Here is a 12,500-nt window from a genome sequence, read left to right as displayed (position 1 = left end):
GAGAGAGAGAGAGAGAAATCCCGGCAGCTCATTACTTTGTTTCATATTTGCTTTTATTCTTACTTTTTAATCGTACAGAGAGGGAAAAAATATCTTCCCTTTATTTAATGGAAGAGGGGAAGCTGGCTGAAGGCAACAAAGGAAAAGGCCCACTTGATTGCCAGTTCCCTTAAACGAGTCTGCCAGAATTTCAGGGCAAATGTGTTTATGTAATTAATTTGTCCTTTCTTTTCTTTTTGTGGAGGGAATTTGATTTAGTGACGGCATTTGTGGGGATGTTGAGATATCTGTACATAGATGTTTTGTGTTATTTTATCCTGTTTTTTTTTTCGTTCGTTTTTTTTTTTTAATATTCATCTTTGTTTCCCTAACTCTACTGCAAGAAAGATATATTTTTTCACACCGTTCTCTCATTTCTCCTTCCATTTACCTCTCCAGTACCGGGACGCGTTTCTACCTTAAGTTTTGTGTGTGATTAGACTGTTTTTATTAACATTAGGAAGGGTCAATGGACGTCAGAAGATTAAATGACCAGAGTCTTCACTATTTTAATCCCCTACATGAGTGTCTGAAGCTCCACAACATCAACAAATAGTAAACAGAATAAATATGAAAATGTGTCTTGGTAGAAATGAGGTTCCTTTAATTTTACTGCAGGAAATTTGAGTATTTGGAACGAGGCAAATTTGATTCAAACTTGGAATTCCTGGAAAGAGTTATCTGTACCGTGTTCCATTTTTCATTTCCTTATGAGTTAACAATTTTTTTCCCTTATTGTCATTGGCAGAAAGGTGAATTAATTTTAGGAAAGAAATTAAACTGGTTAGAAAAAAAAAAAGGACTTCTGAAAGGAAATTATGGTTGTATCCTCTTTCAATTTTCCCTTTTAGAAACCTTCAGCCTTATTTCCCTTAACATCTTCTCTTTAGAAATTCGTTTTTTTTTTTTTTTTATTAGGGAACAAACCGAGTGACTTAAAAATGAAGTTCTGAAAAGAAATATTATGTCTCGTCTCTCATTTTTCCCTCTTAAAAACCTTCAGTCTTCCTTCCTTCCCTTTAACTTCTTCCCTTCAGAAATTCAAGTTATCTTAGGGAATATACCGAGTGACTTAAAAAAAGGGAGTTCCTGAAGGCAGTACTCTTGACCCTCTCTAATTTATCCTTCCCTTTGACATCCTTCACCCGTTCCTTCCATCTCAGACTGGCTGCTTGTAGGATGTGTCACTGATGCCCACCACGAATGCTAACTCCTCACTCATCGTCCTCCTCCTCCTCCTCCTCCTCCTCAGAATTCTCCGGGAAGGCTGATGGGGGGAGTCCTGCTGCTGGTCCTGCTACTGAAGGCGCTGTAGGTGAGTAGAAGTAGTTGTAGTAGTAGTAGTAGTAGTAGTAGTAGTAGTAGTAGTAATAGTAGTAGTAGCGGAAATCATATTCACGAATCTCAAACTATGTAAAATGTATGTTTGTGTAAATAAATTTGATAAAAAGACGTAAAAGAGAGAAAAGATTATAGATTCAGGTAATTTCTCTCTCTCTCTCTCTCTCTCTCTCTCTCTCTCTCTCTCTCTCTCTCTCTCTCTCTCTCTCTCTCTCTCTCTCTCTCTCTCTCTCTCTCTCTCTCTCTCTCTCTCTCTCCTCAAATGAATCATCAATTTTTGTCTCTTAACTTTACTCACCTAACTTCATTTGAGTCTCCCATAGTAAATAAAGAAGTGTTTTGGTTATATGTGTCAGTGTGTTCCTAACTTCCCCTAACTTCATTGATATTACTCGTGATTTTAATACTTCACCTGCTTTTCGTAACTTGAAGTCTTGTGTAGCTAGTTAGGCAAGGTGGTGGGAACTTAAGGCCTGGTGTGGCGTGGTCCTAACTTCAATTATTAACTTCGTGACTGTGTTCTTAGTGGTGGTGATCAGTAGCCCTCTTCCTCCTCCACTCGCTTGCCTACTCGCTTCCTTCTCTCTCTCTCTCTCTCTCTCTCTCTCTCTCTCTCTCTCTCTCTCTCTCTCTCTCTCTCTCTCTCTCTCTCTCTCTCTCTCTCTCTCTCTCTCTCTCTCTCTCTCAATCGTCACTGCTCACTCACCCACTCACTCACTCACTCATTCATTCATTCACTCATTCATTCGTAACTTTCTTTCACTTTTCACTCACTCAGTTTTAGGTTAATTCACTCTCTCACTCACTCACTCACTCACTCACTCACTCACTCACTCACTCACTCACTTATTCATTCATTCACTCATTCACAACCTTATTTCACCATTCACTTACTCTGAGACTAATTCTTTCACACCTTTCTTTCCTCATTCCTTTCTTCCTTCATTCACTCACTCACTCTCTCACTCACTCACTCACTCACTCACCACTTTCCTTCACCACTCACTCCTTCCCTCAACTCTCTCACCAACAAACACCACCAATACTTTCACATACGAGTCCTTTTCATCCTTCTACCTCATTCCCCTCACTGAAGCATTCACATTCCCTCCTCTCCCATCTTCCTCACCCCTTTGCTTCCCTCACTGCATCCTTCCCTTCCTCACTCACTCATCTGGTATCATCTGGTGTGGCTGTTTGGTGAGGCGAGGAGCAGGAGGCATGAACTCAGTGGGGGAAAGTGGAAAGACAGAAGAGAAGGAGCGAGAGCCTTGAAACTCGAGGGACTTGGCAAACTAAGCTGGTTAGTTTAGTAAAGTTATCTACGTCAGGTGTGCAGGGCCGAGGAGCGTGTGGGTGTTTAGGGGGCAAGATTAGGTCCAGGAGGGGTCTGAGAGCATTGGGGATGGGGAGATGGGGAGAGAATATAGAGGGACTGGGGAGAAAGGGAGGAAGGGAGGTTAGGTTAATTGAGGCTGGAAGGTAAAATTAATGAACTCACGTTAAGGAAAGGAGTGAAGGGAGAGTTATGGAAGGTTGCAGATGAGGAGATGAGAGAAGGGTGATGAGGGGAGAAGTGGAGAAAAGCAAGGAGGAGGAGCAGGAGGGGGAGGGGAAGGAGAAGGGAAAGGGGAAGGGGAGAAAGGCAAGGAGGAGGAGGAGAAGTAGAAGGAGGAGGAGGATTATGAGACAAGTTGAGAGTGAGGTGAGTTTGTGAGGTGATGACTGTGGACTTAGGCTGATATTGGTGCTGTGGGAGGAGCGAGAGGAGGAGGAGGAGGAGGAGGAGGAGGAGGAGGAGGAGGAGGAGGAGGAGGAAAAGAAGAAGGGAAGGAGTGAAATAAAAGAAAGTAAAAATATAAAAAATGGATAACCCAGCCTAACCTTACCTAACCTAACCTAACCTTACCTAACCTTACCTTACCTAACCTAACCTAACCTAACCTAACCTAACCTTACCTAACCTAACCTTACCTTACCTAACCTAACCTTACCTTTCCTAACCACATGCACACAACAAAGGCATTCTCACCACTAGTAGGACACGGCCCCTCGCTCGCCACAATGATGGACACGAAGGGGTTGAGGCAGTCAGCGTGTTCTAGAAGGCACGGGTTGTTGTACGTCTCCCATCACTGCCACACACCGGCCTGTACACTCTGTCACACCGCCCCTCGCACTCTGGACCCTGGGGCAAAGCGGCCACTGGGAAAACACACCGGGGAGTTAGATTATTTATGTGTTGTCTCATTAATTAGGTTAGGTTAGGTTTGTTAGGATAGGGTTAGGTTAGGTTTAGAAGCTTAGGTTAGGTTAGGATAGGTTTAGGTTAGGTTAGGTTAGGTTTGAGTAGGTTAGGTTAAAGTTCGATTGTGTTTGGTTACAGTAGGTTAAATTAGATCAGGTTTCATTAGTTTAGGTGCAATTTGGGACGTGAAAAGGATTATTTGTTTGTCAATTTATTCACTTTCATCTTTTTATTGATCTGTTTCCCCTGGGAGTCAGTAGAGTTTGTTTAGTGAGTTCTTATTGTACTATCAGTGTGTTGATCAGTATATTCATTCATTTCCTGGATGGCAATAGAGTTCAATTCAGTAAGTTTTTATTATATTACCAGTGTTTTAATCAGTATATTTAATCCCTTCAATGCCATGACGCGTTTTCGTATTCATTCTGCTTACTATTTGGTGATTTTTATACAGCTTCAGAAACTTATATAAGGGATCGAATAGTGAAGCCTCTGAACATTAATCTTCTGACCTCCATAGACCCTTCCTAATGTCAATAAAATGGTCTAATCGTACACAGATCTCAAGGTAGAAATGTGTCCCAGTACTGAGGGAACTTAAAGACTGTTTCCATTAGTCCATTATTTTTCTGACCTCCTTAGATCCTTCCTAATGTCAATAAAATGGTCTAATCGTACACAAATCTCAAGGTAGAAATGTGTCCCAGTACTGAAGGAACTTAAAGACTGTGTCCATTAATCTTCTGACCTCCTTAGACCCTTCCTAATGCCAATACATCCGTGTAATCACACCAACAACTCCTGATAAAAATACGTTCCAGTAGTGAAGAGGTTAAAGGGATGTTGATTGAAAGAGAAAGAGAATGAGAGGGAGGATTAAAACACAGGGATGGTCACAGTGGAAGGTCACAGGGAGATGCATTGGAAGAATAGACGATGAGAGATAAAGGGAAAGGAAAAGGAGAGGTGGCAGGGAGGGAAGGGAGGAAGGGAGAGAGAGTTAGGGGGCCGGGGAGAGAAACATAGGGAGAGAATGAATAGTTTTCTTTTATGTTTTTGTCTCCCTTCTACTCCCCCTTCCTACCCTCCCCCCGTCCCATTTTTTTTTTTTTAACCTGTGTAGGCCTAAACACTCGTATCTGCCCCTTTTGTCTCAGTGAATTGTGATGAAAGGCCTCCTGCGTGGTGAGAGATGCTTGCTGTTGTTGTTGTTGTTGTTGTTGTTGTTGTTGTTGTTGTTAATGTTTTTATTGTAGTATTAGTTGTAGTTTTTTGTTGTTATTTTATCGATGTTGCTGCTTTTGTGTGTGTGTGTGTGTGTGTGTGCGTGTGCGTGTATGTACGAGTATGCGTGCGTGTGTGTGTGTGTGTGTAACTTATTTTCCCTCTCTCCATTTATCACCTCAAAAAAACAAAACAAAAAAAAATATCCCAATCCACCTCACGTTTTCCTTTACAAATTTCACTTTACACGAAAAAAAAAAAAAAAGAGGAAAAGAAAAAAGAAAAGAGACGAGACGGCCTGAAATATTCCTCCATTTTTTTCCTGCTGGGTGATTCTGAAGGCAATGAGGAGGTGAAGGAAAGAATGCAGGAAGGAAGGGAGGAAGGAAAGAAGGATGAAAGAAGTGCCCGTGCCGTTCAGGGAAGGAGGGAAGGAAAAAAAGTGGAAAAAAAAGAATTAGATCCCTCTTAAGGTCCATTCCCTTACTATGAAGGTTTTAGAGGAAGACATTTTAAGGCTGGAGGAGGAGGAGGAGGAGGAGGAGGAGGAGGAGGCAGCATCCGGGACTAGAGGAAGAGGAGGGAGTGTTCGGGACTAGAGGAGAAGAAAGAGGAGGAGAAGAAATGGAGGAGGGAGTGTTTGTGACTATAGGAAGAGGAGGATGTTGAGGAGGAGGAGGAGGAAGCGTCCGAGAATGGAGGAGGAGAAGGAAGAAGTAGTGAAGGAGTGAAGCTGTAAGTGTTCAGAACTAGAGGAGGAGAGGAAGAGGAGGAATAAAAATAAAGGAAGAGGAGGAGGAGGAGGAGGAGAAGGAATTGGAAGGAGAAAAAGAAGAGTTTGAGATGGAGGTTGGAAAAGAACAGAAAACTAAGTAGATTTTTCTCTTCTCACTTACAAGGAGTGAATAAAAGAATGAGAAAGGAAGGCACTTGTAGAAAACACCCCAAAAAAAAAAAAAAAAAAAAAAAGGATATGTAGAAACAGGAAGAAAGAAAGAAGAAAGAAAGTAAAAAAGAGATATGTAGAAAAACGAAGAAACAGAGAAAGAAAAAGTAAAAAAAGAGGATACGTGGAGAAAGGAAGAAAGAAAGAAAAAAAGTAAGGAAAATAATGATGTGTAAGAAGCAAGGAACTAAAGTAAGTCAAATTTATACGCAAGAAGAAAAAAAATAAGAAAGAAGAAAAAAGAATAGAGAAAAAAACTGTGTCATATGCAGGAACAAGACCAAAGAAGAAGAGAAAGAAGAAAAGAAGAAGAAAAAATGAAGAGGAAGAAAAATAAGGAAAAAGAAAAGAACAGGAAGTAAAACAAGAGGAAGAAAGAGAAGGAAAAGAAAAGAAGAGGAAGAAAAAAGAAGAAAAAGCCGAAAATAGAAGGAAAAAAAATATTCACAGACCAAAAAAACGAAAAAAAAACGATTCAACTAAAAATAGAAAAAAAAAATATGAAAAAAAAACAAGTACATGAAAGAACAAGGACGACCACCACCACCACCACCACCACCACCACCACCACCACCACACAACAACAACAACAACAACAACAACAACAACACACCTAGAGAAGCCTGGGAGATTTAAACTTTTAACACAATTCCTCTATTATTTACATTCGGAGGAAGAAGAAGAGGAGGAGGAGGAGGAGGAGGAGGAGGAGGAGGAGGAGGAGGAGGAGGAGGAGGAGGAGGAGGAGGAGGAGGAGGAGGAGGAGGAGGAGGATGCACTGGTAAATTAACCCCACTAAAAAAAAAAAAAGTGAAAAGAGAAAGAGAAAAAGAAAAAGAAAGGAAAAACTCACGTCTTATGTATAACCAACCTTCTCCTCCTCCTCGCGTCCCCCACCATCGCCCCCCACCAGAGAAAAAATAAAACATGAGGAGGAGGAGGAGAAGAAGAAGAAGAAGAAGAAGAAGAAGAAGAAGAAGAAGAAGAAGAAGAGGAGGAGGAGGAGGAGGAGGAGGAGGAGGAGGAGGAAGACACGACATTTCCGAACGCTGCTACACGCTCAAGACACCTGCTATATTTTTTTCTTTCTTTTTTTCCTCTTTTTTCATTTTTTTTCGGGGGTGGAAAGTGTAAAGGAAAGACGAAAGAAAAGATGAAGGCGTGGAAAAGGAGGAGGAGGAGGAAGAGGAGGAGGAGGAGGAGGAGGAGGAGGAAGAATACAAAAGAAAGTCAAACAACTCTAAAATTATTGGTTATCCATGATGTTGATTGTGAGGAATAGGAGGAGGAGGAGGAGGAGGAGGAGGAGGAGGAGGAGGAGGAGGAGGAGGAGGAGGAGGAGGAGGAGGAGGAGGAGAAAATAAACAATAAGAACGAGTAATCAAAACAAACACTAAACTCAACAACAACAACTACAACAAGACAAACAAAGCCGAGAAACGTGAAAGATAAAGCCCTGCCTGATTTCACACTTGCCTCACCCTGCCACACCCTGCCACCCCTGCCACACCCTGCCATCCCCTTGCCACACTCTGCCCTTACCACTCCTGCTACACCCTAGCCTCATCCTGCTACACCCTTGCCACAACCTGCTACACCCTTGCCACAATCTGCTACACCCCTGCCTCACCTTGCCAATCCCTACCACACCCTGCCACACTCCTGCCATATCCTGCCACCCCTACCTCACCCTTCACCTCCTTGCCACTTCCTGCCTCACCTTCCCACCCCTGCCACACCCTCTCACACCCTGCCAACCCCTGTCACACCCTGCCCTGCCACCCCCTCTCACCCCTGCTAGTCTCTGCCACCCTTGCCACTCCCTGCCACACCCTGCCCTGCCACCCCCTCTCACCCCTGCTACTCTGCCACCCTTGCCACTCCCTGCCACACCCTGCCACACCTTGCCACACTCACCACAGGGTCCGTGGAACTCCCGCACCACTTCTGTTCCTCCCCTGGCGCGGCTCTTGCAGTTGGCCACTTCCAGGGCGCAGGGGTTGCTGTAGGTCACGCCATCTGACCCACACAGGGGCTTGAATTCCCTCGTGCAGGCCCGCAGGCACGTTCCCGGCAGAGGAGGATGAAGAGGAGGACAGTTGGTTGCCGGGGCTGTTGGCGTCCAGAGGCGAAGGCTGCTGGGAGGACAAGGAGGAGGCCAGGACGATGTTTAGAGCTGTGTCCACCTCCGTGTTGCCGTCCTTGCCCCCTGGAAAAAGAAACAGGGTCACTCTTCTCTCCCCTGGCAGGGAGGCGGGACATGCGCCACAAGCCACACGTCATGAATGGTGAATCAATACAGATCATTGCGTTTTTGGCGATCAGATCATTGTAAATAACAAACCACCATCAAACCCCTGACGTGATAGTGAGCAAAACAAACAGTGAGGCAGCAGCAGCGCCGCCACAAGTCAGTAGGAACCAAGACACAGAGACAGACAGACACAGGGAGTTGAGGTGACAGACAGGTGGTGCAACAAAGTAGCGTGAATACATTACCCGAGGCTGCAGGAGTGACATGCTCAAGGGAGAGTGGGAGGCGAGCGTCGCACTGAGCGGACAGGGAAAGGCAGTTTAGAATTGTATAAAAATTATATTTATAGAATATTCCAAGCGGAGTGAGGGTGAGCGGGCCGAGGCCGAGAGTCTACGCCGGGGTCATCGCTCACCGCAGGGCGCGTCGTCCACGATGTACACGCCCCGCCCGCAGTTCCTGGACTCCAGCACACACTCGTTGGTGTACGTCTGGCCGTCTGAGCCGCACACCGGTTCGTACTCGTCAGAACACTTGGTGCGGCATCCGCTGCCCAGGGACTCAAACATCATGTCTGCGGGGAACAAAGACTGTCAGTGTGAGATGAGGGCAGCTGGGTAAGGTGAGAAAGCCAAAGCGAAGCGTCAGAGTGGCGCGGGCCGCGGCGTTACGGCGCAATGACAGAAGCTTTGGGGAAGCCAAGGTGTGAACTAAACGCACCGCACGACCCGCCGTAAAGCAGGTACACGCTGCGGCCTCCCTCGCGTCTGGCGCGGCAGCTGGCCACCTCCATGAGGCACTCGTTCTCGTAAGTGTTGCCGTCTGAGCCGCACACGAGCTTCAAAACATCCGAACACCTCCGCCTGCAGGACACGGGGACGGCCGGCACCTCGATGCGGGACGCGGGGGGAGGGTCGGGGCGCGCTGCGGGAGACAGAGCCAGGTCAGCGGAGCCACACACGTCCCACACCAACAGTTCCATCCGAGGCTGCGGCAGCCACACCGCGCGAGAACACCACTGCCATGGAAGCCACTTTATGCAAAACTCCGATCCACTCACCACACGCGTTCTCCGAGACGAGGGTCACGCCCGCGCCGCTCGCGGCTCTGCTCTCACAGTCAGCAATCTTCCAGCAGGCACTGGTTGTTGTAGGTCTTGCCGTCACTGCCGCAGACGGGGAGGAAGATGCGGGTGCACTGCTTGGAGCACGAGGGCGTTTCCGGGACGGGTGCAACGGTTGGCGCTTCTGTCGCGGCTCCTGGTGGGAAAATACTCTTATGACAGCACGGCGGCGAATGACGCTCTGTTTAAGACACGAGTCAAACACTGAGGCACTAACCCCGCCACCACAACGCCTTGCCACCCTCCTACAGACGCCAACAACTGCCAAGGCTGACATTAATGTTTCTGTGTGGACTGATCGGTCCCATCTTTAATTAACACACACACACACACACACACACACACACACACACACACACACACACACACACACACACACACACACACACACACACACACACACACACTCACCACACCGGCCCTCCGATACGACAATGACGCTCCCGCCGCCCGCGGCTCTGCTCTGACAGTCCGCCACCTCCAGCAGGCACACGTTCTCGTAGGTCTTGCCGTCACTGCCGCAGACGGGGAAGGAAATCCGGGTACATTTCTGCGAGCAGGTGGGCGCCGAGGGGACTGGTGTGGGGGGCGGCGCCTCAGTGGTGGCTTCTGGGTGTGTCGTAAGAATAATCGGTGAGAATTTATACACAAAGAGTGAGTTGGCGGTGAGCGAAGTGATGCCGCTCGGCAACACCATGGCAGTGTTCAGAACGGTCTCAGGGCCGAATGTTGCCCGCTTAGTTTTTAAGACTATTTCTACGAGTTTTGATCAAAGTTTCAAAGCAAAAAGTTGGTCGTTGAACGAATGCATTCTTGACTGACAACTCCAGTGGTGCCCCCGCCGGGACCAACCCTCCCCACCCCTACCCCACCATCAGCTCACTCACCACACGCGTTCTCCGAGACGAGGGTCACGCCCGCGCCTCCCGCGGCTCTGCTCTCACAGTCAGCAATCTCCAGCAGGCACTGGTTGTTGTAGGTCTTGCCGTCACTGCCGCAGACGGGGAGGAAGATGCGGGTGCACTGCTTGGAGCACGAGGGCGTCTCCGGAACGGGAACAAGAGGCGGCGAAACATCCACCGGGGCTTCTGCAAGTGGGAAAACGGAACTGTAAGACGGGCGATAAGGACATTGAAGACATGGCAAGCTGGAAACGGTGACGGGCGGGGTTGGCGGTGGCGTGCGGCGGACATGGCTGCCAGACACGGTCCGTCGCTTCATTCTGGAGCCACTTGTTTGTTGGGTTTGTTCAGGCCAAGCCCGCAGAGCCTCGGGATTACTAAACTGATCCTGTGTAAGCACCGCCCCGAGGCTTGTCCAACCACCACCACCCTGGGGCTCCCTGCCGCCCTCTGCCGCCTGTCTGTGACGCCGCCGTGTGACACACTCCCCATTACAGCCGCTGCTCACCTTTATCTTAACACTACAGGACCAAATTGTTTACACCAATATTTTATTTTCATTTTCGATCTCTCACTTCGATTATTTTGTTGTCATGTCCTGAGAAGCACCGTGGCGCCCTGGCCCTGCATGCCCTCACGGTCCCCCTCTGCCACATCCTCCCTCCCCCCGGCCTCGGTAGAGGGACTGTACCGACATTCCCGGAGCAAAGCACTCACGCTGCCGTAAACATGTTGATTTATGTGATACTCACCACACGCGTCTTCTGAGACGCGGGTCACGCCCGCGCCTCCCGCGGCTCTGCTTTGACAGTCAGCAATCTCCAGCAGGCACTGGTTGTTGTAGGTCTTGCCGTCACTGCCGCAGACGGGGAGGAAGATGCGGGTGCACTGCTTGGAGCAGGATGAAGTCTCTGGGACGGGCACAGAAGGTGACGCCTCCGTCGTGGCTTCTGTAGATGGAAAAAAACACCCACATGACAGGACGACGGTGGGACATGAGCCTCCCTCCCTCCCTCCATGGCCCTGCATGCCCTCACGGTCCCCCTGCCACATCATCCCTCCCCCGGCCGGGGTAGAGGGACTGTATTGACATTCCCGGAGCAAAGCACTCACGCTGCCGTAAACATATTGATTAATGTGATACCCACCACACGCGTCTTCTGAGACGCGGGTCACGCCCGCGCCTCCCGCGGCTTTGCTTTGACAGTCAGCAATCTCCAGCAGGCACTGGTTGCTGTAGGTCTTGCCGTCACTGCCGCAGACGGGGAGGAAGATGCGGGTGCACTGCTTGGAGCAGGATGAAGTCTCTGGGACGGGCACAGGTGACGCCTCCGTCGTGGCTTCTGTAGATGGAAAAAACACCCACATGACAGGACGGCGGTGGGACATGAGCCTCCCTCCCTCCCTCTCTCCCTTCCTCCTCCACTGGCCACGTCGCCGTGAATGTGGTGGAGCACCGCGCAGTCCGCCCAGCGCGGTGCACATTGCTTCCTGCCCTGCCAGTCAGGACGAAGGCAGCGCCGGGTGGGAGGAGTGGGCAGCATCTTTACCTTCCTACGTCTTTCACTTCAGGTAAATTTGCGCAGCTTATCACAAACAACCTCGTTAGTTGCCTCCTCCAGCCACACCCTGCTGGCGGCTGCCTCGCCGTGCTGGAGGACACCGCAGTTTTGCCCCTACATTACAACACTCGCCAGTGGCACACACTCACCACACGGACTTTCCGCCACGACAATGATACTCCCGCCGCCCGCGGCTCTGCTCTCACAGTCTGCCACCTCCAGCAGGCACTTGTTGTTGTAAGTCTTGTTGTCACTGCCGCAGACGGGGAAGAAAATGCGGGTACACTTCTGCGAGCACGCGGGCGCTGGGGGGGCAGGCGCCTCTGTCGTGGATTCTGAAACAGTCATAAGAATTATCAGTGAAATATGACTAACAAAGAAATATTTGCAAATAAGAGTTAATGTAATGCACAGATCTATCTGGTGTTGGAATGATTGACAACTTTTGTACCATGAGGTGAGGCGCTGCCATACAGCAAACTGACGCGCCCCACTGCCGGAACGTCACGCCATCAAGTGTCCAGCAGACGGCGCGGCGCGGCGCGGCGCGACGTGGACTGCTGGGAGCTTAGGTCTGGCAGGAGTGACCTCAGAAAATCTCTACAAATTGCGCAGCACAACTCACGCGTGTCCGTGAAGAGACGGGAAAAGTTTCGTCGCCTTAACTTGCTGACAGAATCACTCGCTGGAATTTATGTTTAAGGCAGTTTCCTCATAAACGACTTTGAAACAACTCCGGCTCGAGCTTCCTGCCGCGGCGCTGCGCCAGCACGCTCAGGAGTGGAAGGTTTACTGGGACAGCTGGAGGAGACCTGAGGAGCGAGTGTGTGGAACGGCACGGCGATGCCACGCCTTAGAAGT

At 48.7% G+C, this 12,500-nt stretch overlaps 1 protein-coding gene across 6 annotated transcripts in view; it reads right to left on the bottom strand.

Moving 5' to 3' along the window:
• Positions 1 to 320: 320 nt before the first annotated feature.
• The window catches only part of LOC123501540 (ovoinhibitor-like), a 23,981-nt gene continuing 11,801 nt past the window's right edge, over positions 321 to 12,500 (bottom strand). For 2 of the 6 annotated variants that reach the window (XM_045250400.1, XM_045250399.1), the window contains exons 6-14: positions 11,789 to 11,974; positions 11,226 to 11,420; positions 10,830 to 11,027; positions 10,063 to 10,263; positions 9,587 to 9,784; positions 8,468 to 8,626; positions 7,716 to 8,007; positions 3,413 to 3,585; positions 321 to 1,348 (exon numbers count right to left, since the gene is read on the bottom strand). In XM_045250400.1, coding sequence (XP_045106335.1) covers positions 3,543 to 3,585; positions 7,716 to 8,007; positions 8,468 to 8,626; positions 9,587 to 9,784; positions 10,063 to 10,263; positions 10,830 to 11,027; positions 11,226 to 11,420; positions 11,789 to 11,974 — 1,472 coding nt within the window. In that variant the 3' untranslated portion in view covers positions 321 to 1,348; positions 3,413 to 3,542. Of the gene's footprint in view, positions 1,349 to 3,412; positions 3,586 to 7,715; positions 8,008 to 8,467; positions 8,627 to 8,833; positions 8,977 to 9,112; positions 9,312 to 9,586; positions 9,785 to 10,062; positions 10,264 to 10,829; positions 11,028 to 11,225; positions 11,421 to 11,788; positions 11,975 to 12,500 lie in introns of those variants that run through there. The other 4 variants (XM_045250402.1, XM_045250403.1, XM_045250405.1 and 1 more) reach the window with 4 other exon arrangements.

This window comes from Portunus trituberculatus, chromosome 9, assembly GCF_017591435.1.
Source record: "Portunus trituberculatus isolate SZX2019 chromosome 9, ASM1759143v1, whole genome shotgun sequence".
NCBI lineage: Eukaryota > Metazoa > Arthropoda > Malacostraca > Decapoda > Portunidae > Portunus > Portunus trituberculatus.
Note: the sequence above shows the minus strand (reverse complement) of the source record. Positions and strands in the feature narration are given on the sequence as shown.